An 8,259-nucleotide genomic window follows, 5' to 3' on the forward strand; every position below is an offset into this window, starting at 1 on the left:
ATTTTATTTCTTTAATGGGAAACAGTTGATGAGATTGAAAAGAGTATCAGTAAGGCTCTAGTTCCAGTTTTCCGATCCGCTGGAGCTGGAGAGATCCTGTTCTGGGTTGTTTTTTTTTAACTAAAGATTTTATTTATTTACTTGAAGGAGAGAGAGCATGAGAGGGGAGAGGGTCAGAGGGAGAAGCAGATTCCCTGCTGAGTAGGGAGCCCAATGTGGGACTCGACCTGAGGACTCCAGGATCATGACCTGAGCTGAAGGCAGTCGCTTAACTAACTGAGCCACCCAGGTGCCCTGATCCTGTTCTGTTTTTAACTTGTTCGGGTGTACACTGTCCTCACGTCCCTGTGAGTGGTGGGAAGCTTTATTGGTTGGACCATCCACACTCGTGCATCATGAGGAATAAGAAACATCCTGGTCTATTTTCCCATGTTCACAACACGGGGATATGGGGTGGGGTGTGCCGTGCAACCGTGGAGACTCAGCAAACATGCAGGCTTAGGGGTGTTGATGCTGAGCCCCCCTGTGAGACCGAGAGGCAGGGAGGGGTGGTGTCGGAGGTTGTGGTCTAGGATGCCATCGGCTCTCTCAGTCAAGGTCTGGTTCTGCTGTGTACTTGGGTAGGTCACTAAACGACTCTTAGGGTCTTTGTAAAGTAGGAGAACGGTTCCTCCCTCATTGGGTTACTGTAAGGGTTAAGTGAGAGGAGACAGAGCGAATGCTCCGTAAACATTATCCCTACCTGTTAATGACAGTTCTATCTTTCAGCTCGCAGCCGAATGGGAAACGAGGTAGCAGACGATGAAGGAGTGGTACCCCCTGCCCAGACGGGGAGGGAAGGGGCTCATCCCGTGGGCAGGACGGCCCCCGGCGCGGTACCTGGCTCCTGCAGGCAGGACTCCTCCGTGCTCACGAGCAGCTCCTCCGAGTCCGAGGACGTGATGCTGCTTCCCGGGCTCAGTCGGAGGTGGTGTCGCAGCCCCAGAGGAGACACGTCCTGCTCCAGCCCTTCACTGGTCTTTTTCTAGAACAAGAACGACCAAACCTAAATCAACGAGGCCTTAATCAGGACCGAAAAGTTATTGGATTTTGATCGTTCAAACTTCCAACATCACTGCCGAAGCAGTACAACTCGGTTGGTGAAGCGTCCGCCTCTGGCGCATGTCCTGATCCCGGGGGCCTGGGATGCAGCCCCGCTTCAGGCTCCTGCTCCGTGGTGAGTCTGCTTCTCCCGCTCCCTCTGACGCTTCCCCTGCTTGTGCGCTTGCTCTCGCTCTCCCCCAAATAAATAAATAACATCTTAAAAAAAAAAAGAAAGAAAACCATGTGGATATAAAGATTATTTGGCTTTTACAAAACAGAAACACCTACCCGCCCCCACCCCACATAATTCGGGGTCGGTCTCTGCCTGTCTTGATCCACAGCAAAGCATCAGTGAGGAAGCATGGGCATGTCGTGCATGGGTGTCTCTCCTCCCCAGTGCTGATCTCCCTAAGGATGGTAAGCAACATCTCTGAGCAGCCTCTTTATAAAAGGATGCTGGAAAGCCTCAGCCCCGGGCAAGCACCCCAAAAGGCTGTTTCTACTTCTCCTTTCGCAAAATATTCCAATTCAGGGACATTTTGTGGGTTTTTTTGTTGTTTTGTTTTTTAAGCAGGCTCCCCACCCAGGGTAGAGCCCATCACGGGGCTGGAACTCATGACCCGGAGAACAAGAATGGAGCCGAGGTCAAGGGTCAGACGCGTAACAGACGGAGCCACCTGCGCGCCCCTAGTTTAGGGACATTTTGATAAGAAAATACCTTCTCTTGTTCAAAGTGCCTCTCTCCATTTTAGCTTTAAAAGAGACTGGCGATGATTACTGTGGACAGTAGTTACCGCTGGTGGCGATCTGGCCGTGCACGATGCTGTGAGGCAGGTAGCTGTCCCCTCAGTTATCCGAGAGGAAGCAGCCTCACAAAAGATAAAGACCTTGCCTGAAGTTCACACACACGGCCAAGGGCAGGTTCGGAGCTGGGATACCTCAACCCCCAGCTCCTGCTCTTTCTAATACTTCCTCAGATGCTGCTGCTTCTAGAAACCATCTCTTAGGCAGCCAGAACCATAACGATAGGACTGGCGACCCAGAGTCAAAAGCCCGCCTCGGGGTGTCCAGAAAGGGCTTCTCCTACTAAGAAATCCATGAGGCTCCCCCACACGCTGAGACACACAGCAGCCCCCCTCTGCAATTCCTGGTCCTTCAGAAGACGGAGCACCAGCCGGGAGGACGGGAAATGGGGCGCTCCCTCAGCCTTGTCTCAGCCCCTCTGGCGGGTCACCTTTGGAAACTATTTCCCAGTGAGTTTTCTAGAAATGATACCCAAGGATGGAAATTAGGTTTATAGCTCAAGAAGTGACCTACACTTCCAATCTCCTGGACATTGCACAGGGTGAAGACCGTTGTTATTGGAGCTTAATTAGCGGTCATTAGATCGTGTTACTCCCGGAAGTTATGAACTCTTTGGGCTCACCATGCGGGGTGGGATCGTGGCTTTGTGGTTCAGGATGGTGGGTTCGGAGGAAGAGCAACAGTCACAGCTGTGTGACTCTGGGCAGGGAATCCGTCCACCCGAGTCCTCATCCAGACATGGGGGTGATCAGTATCCTCCCCAGAGGGTTGTTGCCAGTGTCACTGTCAGTGTCAACGGCAAAGGCATGTCCAGACCAGATCAAAGATGGAGGAACGTAACCGTACTCCTTGCTTTCTTTCCAGAACAGCTCAAACCTGCAGCCAGCGAGGAGGGCCGGGGCTGGCCTAATGTGGGGTGAGGAGGCCGGGATTCAGAAGCCATCCCTGTGTGAAGCCATTACCACACAGGTGACAGGCCTGGGCCTGATGACAAGAGTCCCCACTGAGGACAGCCTGGCACAGAGTCAGAGCCCAAATATTTGGGGGCTGGCTTGGGTGGGGTTGGCCCAACAGGGACCCGGGCAGCCCAGTGTGGGGGTGTCTGGGTTCAGGTGTGGTGAGGAGAGTCCACCTGGGGGTGGAGAAATGCAGTGGAGGTTCCATCCGGGGGACTGATCAAATTACTAAATGTGTTAGGGAGAAAGGGACCAGCCTTCTCATTGTTGGAAAAAGGACTTGGAAATATGGAAGGGGAGGACGCTGAGAGGAACCCACTCGGCGGTGAGCTGTGTTAGAGTGGGGTTGGCGTGAGATGTGTGTGTGTGGTATGTGGTGTGTGTGTGTGCGCACGCGTGCGTGGCATGGATGATACCGAGAGAGCCTGGGGACGCTGACGTCTTAGTGGTGGTGAGATTACCTACCTACTCAAATCATGACTTCTAAATTTTATTTTCCATGAAAAGAAACCAGGCTTCTGGAGAAGTGTCTGATTCTAGGGCTGGTGGTCTGTGCCAAGAATGAGAAAATGTTCCAAGGATGACAGCGGTTAAAACAAAGAATGACTCCAGTTGTGTCAGAAGGACACAAAGACCAATTTAGACGGGCTCTCATTGGCCGTACTGGGGATGATTTCTATTCAGTGTTGTACTAGAAGTTCTAGCCAGTGTAAGAAGGCAAGAAAAAGATATGAAGGGCATCCAGATTGGAGAGGAAGAAGTTAACCCCCCTTTATTCACAGAGACCATGATGATCTTTGTGAAAAATCCTACAATTCTACAAAACAAAAAAAAAGAGCTACCAGCACTAACAAGGGTGTCTAGCAGTGTCGCTGAATATAAGACCAATATACAAAATTAGTTCTATTTCTACATACAGCATGGCACTCTGTACAAGACAGCGGCCAACAACTGGAAGCCATTTCCAACGGCATCAAAAGTAAAAATAGTCAGGGATAAATCTGACCCAGGATGGGTCTAAACACGTGCTGAGAGGAAGACAAACTCCTAACAATATGGTGGTGGTTTGTTGTGATTTTTTCCCTTCCTTTGAAACACTCGCTTTTCCTATCTTAAACCAAGAGAGCACCTTCCCACCCGCATGCAGGTGAAGGGCAACTTCCCAGTGGAGAAGGCGGGCTCTTCTCACCCAAGGGTTCAACAGCCTCATTGGTAGTGGGACAAATGACATTCAGCACACCACCTCATACTATATAAGAAGGAGAACCAGCCTCCCTCTGGGACTCAATGATCATATGATCTCAAGGGAGCATAACCCAGATCACATCAAGAGGAAAACCAGGCAAATCCAACCTGAGAACCAACTTCAAGATGGCTGGCTGGTCACCTTTAGAAGTGCCAAGGTCATTGAAGTCAAGGAAAGATTATGACCTAAGAGATGGGACGGCTAAAGGCAACATGTGATTCGGAACTGTATGTCTTCTATAAAAGGACCCTTGGTGAATGAGACCTGAGGGTTATTTGGTAATGTAGTGGAATTTCCTGATTTTAATAGTGATATTTTGGTTGATTGTGGGAAGCATTCCTGGAAGCATAACTTATTCTCCAAGGCTTAAAAAAATAAAACAGGTCTTCCAATCACACTTCAACTGTTCTATAAGCCCATGCTTGTTTAAAAATAATTTTAAAAAGGAATATTATAAGATCATACCTCCTGTCATCATAATCATGATTACCCAGAATTGCATTGTCCCATATGGAAACCACCAGCAACAGGTGGTTATATAAGTTAAAATGAATTACAATCCCCATTAAAAATTCAGTTCCTCCTTCTCCCAGGCCACATTTCAAGTGCTCTGTAGCCCCTTGGCACTGGTGGCTACCATGTTGGACAGCAAAGATGCATTTCCATCACCATGGAAAGTTTCACTGGACGGCGGTGCTCTGGAGACCAGAAGCCTGGTTGCCCTGACACGGAATGTTCCCGACCTTGGGTCTGGGGGACACCAAAGAAAGGTCCAGAAACTCTTGGCATTCAAAAGTGGGTCCTGAGACCTAAGTTTGCTGAGAAATTTCTAATAGAGATTGCAATTTGTTTCTATGATGTGCCTTGTTTTGTTAAAACAGTAACATAACGCTACAGGACGACAAACCACAAAGGCGATCAAACACTCTCATAAAATCGACCTCAGGGTCACTCACCGATTTGCTGGCCCGGGCTCCAGAAGCATCCAGGCCTACTGGCTCGGAGGAGTCTACTACCTGCCGGGATGGCTGCGTGGAGATGTCCCTCAAGTCTCTGGATCCCGATGGGCGGGTGGCTTCTCCGTCTTCCGGAACACCTTCCCCGCTTACATGCTCATGCCAGGAGCTGGGGCCCGTGTCCTCTTGGGGCACCTCCCCAGCATCCTCTTCTGAAGGAGCCAGATCTAAGGAACTGACTCTCTCTTCAGGGGATGGGGCTTCCATATCAGACTCGAATTCCCCTTCAGATTCAAATTCCCCTTCAGATTCAAATTCGACTTCATCCCCTTCAAATTCGAATTCCTCTTCCCTTTCTCCTTCTCCATCAATTTCCACTTCTTCAGCTTCCACTTCCCCCTCAGCTTCGATTTCCCCCTCAATTTCAATTTCTCCTTCACTTGTGACTTCCCCAGGGGCCGTGATTTCCTCTTCAGAGAGCTCTGTGGCACTAGCAACCTCATCAGTGTTTTGGTCACTGGTCTTCCCGGTGGGTGATACCTGGAGATTTGTGGCAGGAAAAAGAAAAACCAGGAAACACAGTCAAAGGCTCCTGTGAAGTTCTGTTCGTAACCGCGCAATCACACTGGTGGGGAACTAGCATCCGCACACGTCCGTGTCCCCGGGAGAGTCTGCTCTGCATTCTGTCTGCTCTCTACAGTGTTTGTAAGGTTCTGCACCCTTCCTTGCGGAACTCCGGTTCTGAAACCCTCAGGTGATCTGAGTAGGGAACGCGGGACAACCCAGCGAGCCACCAGCACTTAAGAATGGGGAGAGGAAAACGAGTTTCTCTGCCAAGGGACTGAGTCTGCTTTGGGCAAGGTACAGGATCACGGTGCAGCTTTCTTGAGCAGCTCTTATCTCCTTAACCCCCAGTAAAGACAAGCCCAGCACAGCCTGCCCCAAGGGGAACTTTACCCTGTCGCCTTCATGATTCCCGGCCTCCCCGCCTTCAAAAGCTGACTCGCTTTCCTGCTGAGACCTAGGGGCAGAAATACAGTTTAACAGTTTCAAAGAACAGTGTTCTTTCCCTTGGCATTGATTATCTCCCGGTGTCTGTCTGTAGTATTATGGACTTGTTGATTATCTGCCTCCCCTCTGGGCTGTTGGATGTTTGTCACCAACCCCAGCACTAGATCATGCTTGTCATGTGGAGGGAGCGCAGGCCACACAAGAGTTGTTCCATGAATGAATGAAATGATGGAAACATTCAGAGAACAGCATCGGAACATTGTAACAGAAAAGTAACCTGAAATATACTTAAACATACTTTCCCCAGCCCAATGGGGCAAAGAAACACAGTGTAAGAGAAAGTTGCACAAAAGGGACAAAGAAGTACAAGAATGTCATGATTTACATTCTTACAATTATTTTTTTCTAATTAAAAATACAAGCTTTCCTTTTTCTTTTCTTTTTTTTTCTCTTTCTTTCTTTCTTTCTTTCTTTCTTTTTTTTTTTTTTTAAGTCAAAGTGATACAGAAATGTGTGACACAGACAATGAAAATCCTCCCGGACTTTCCCTCCCGTTCTCAAGATAACTACTAGTAATAAAAGAGACTTAAGGGTATCTTCTTGCAAATATTTTTCTACACATTTAAAGACACACACAGTTAGAGGTCACCCTCTACAAACTGTTTTCCATTTAGTGTTTTCGTTTAAGGTAACCTGGACCTCTTTCCATGTCAGTATATACAAACTTATCTTTAAAAAAAAGGGAAGCACCGCGGAAACGTCAAAGGTAAAAGGTCCAATTCCTCAAAAGAGTTTCTGTCCCCGGCCCCGCCCCCCCTCCTGGAGGCCTGGCGGTGGCAGGGGAGGTTGGGGTCCCCGCGGTCAGGAAGCCCCCCGGGATCCTCCGCACGCAGAGAGACCCCGCGCAGCCCCCAGCCCCCGCGCTTCCTGCTGGTCTGCGAGTACGGGAACTCTCCGCAGGCACCGCCGGGCATCGTGGTTGCCATGGTTACTGCGGGCCGAGCGAGCCGGGTTTCGGGAGCCCAGCGGCCCGAGCGCGGGGAGAGAGTGAGAGGAAGGAGCGGACAAAGGGACGGGAGATGAGGAAGGGCGCGCAGGGCTGGGGGTGGCCGGGGAGGCGGGAAAGGCCGGCAGGGCGGGGACGGACGGGGCCGAGGCGCGGGGGCGAGGGCGAGAGGGCAAGGGGGAGGCGTGGAGGCCTCTTGGATGCCCGCGACCCCCGCCCCGCTTACCCGCCGTCCTGGTCACCCGGCTCCGCCATCTCCCGTTGCTAGGCGACGCCGTCAACATCCGGCGGGCGGGGACCACGCGCGGGGCAGACGCGGGCGGCGCGGCCTCTGTGCCCGGGCTGCGCGCTGGAAACGCGGAGCAGCTTCCTACGTCAATTCATTAAACACTAACACAGTCTCCCGTCTCTGAGTCCGAGCTCTGTCCCGCTGGCTCAGGTCCGTAAAGGACAGCCGTGTCCACGAGCGTCCAGCCAACAACTCCGATGCCCCAGGGACAGCGCCGGGCACCCGGGGACCCGCGGCCGCTCCGCGCCCCGAAGGTGGCAGGCGGAGGTGGGGGCGCGAGGGGCCCCGGAGCACACTGCATCTAGGGGCTGCCTAGGGTGGGGGCGGTCCCAGCCCGGTGCCCGCCCGTCCATCTCCAGACCTGGGGGGCTCCTCCGCGGGGACGGAGAAGGGATGCTCAGTGGCTTTTTTGTGGGTGATGATCCCTTCTTACCTCCAAATAGGAAACATACAAATGGAGAGGGCGGGACAGAGAGGCGAGCGCGCACGTGAAGCGTCCCAGGGGTCCTGTGTTCCCTGCGGGGGAGGTCGGGCGGCGGCTGTCATCCGCGCCCAAGTCCCGGGACCCGGTATTAGGACGTCCGGGCACGGGGGACTTGGTCCGAGGCGAAAGGTGACTGGGGCAGCATAGGGGCGAACCAAGAGGTTGGAGGGGGAGGGCTCGGCGGGGAATGGGGTTGGGCCCGGGGGGGGGGTGGGGGTCCGGGTTGGGAGGGTTCTGGGCTGGGCCGGTTGGGCAGGGTCGGGTTCGGGTCCCGGTCCGGGTCCGGGTCCGGGTTGCGGTCCGGGTTGGGTCAGGGGCCGGGTTAGGCCCGAGGCCGGTTTGGGGTCGGGATGGGCTCGGGTCCGGGTTGGAGTCCCGGCGGCGCTAGGCGCCGGGTGGGCCCGGGGCCCGGTTTAGGAGCCGG

At 52.7% G+C, this 8,259-nt stretch overlaps 1 protein-coding gene across 2 annotated transcripts in view; it reads right to left on the minus strand.

Moving 5' to 3' along the window:
• Positions 1-7,384, minus strand: part of CCDC40 (coiled-coil domain containing 40) — a 35,363-nt gene extending 27,979 nt beyond the window's left edge. For both annotated transcript variants that reach the window (XM_032870440.1, XM_032870439.1), the window contains exons 1-4: positions 7,289-7,384; positions 6,003-6,066; positions 5,046-5,585; positions 880-1,024 (exon numbers count right to left, since the gene is read on the minus strand). In XM_032870440.1, the coding sequence (XP_032726331.1) occupies positions 880-1,024; positions 5,046-5,585; positions 6,003-6,066; positions 7,289-7,317 (778 nt within the window). In that variant the 5' untranslated portion in view covers positions 7,318-7,384. The remainder of the gene's footprint in view (positions 1-879; positions 1,025-5,045; positions 5,586-6,002; positions 6,067-7,288) is intronic.
• Between the last annotated feature and the right edge of the window lie 875 nt (positions 7,385-8,259).

This window comes from Lontra canadensis, unplaced genomic scaffold (genome assembly GCF_010015895.1).
Source record: "Lontra canadensis isolate GAN:19392208 unplaced genomic scaffold, GSC_riverotter_1.0 scaffold41, whole genome shotgun sequence".
Lineage (NCBI taxonomy): Eukaryota > Metazoa > Chordata > Mammalia > Carnivora > Mustelidae > Lontra > Lontra canadensis.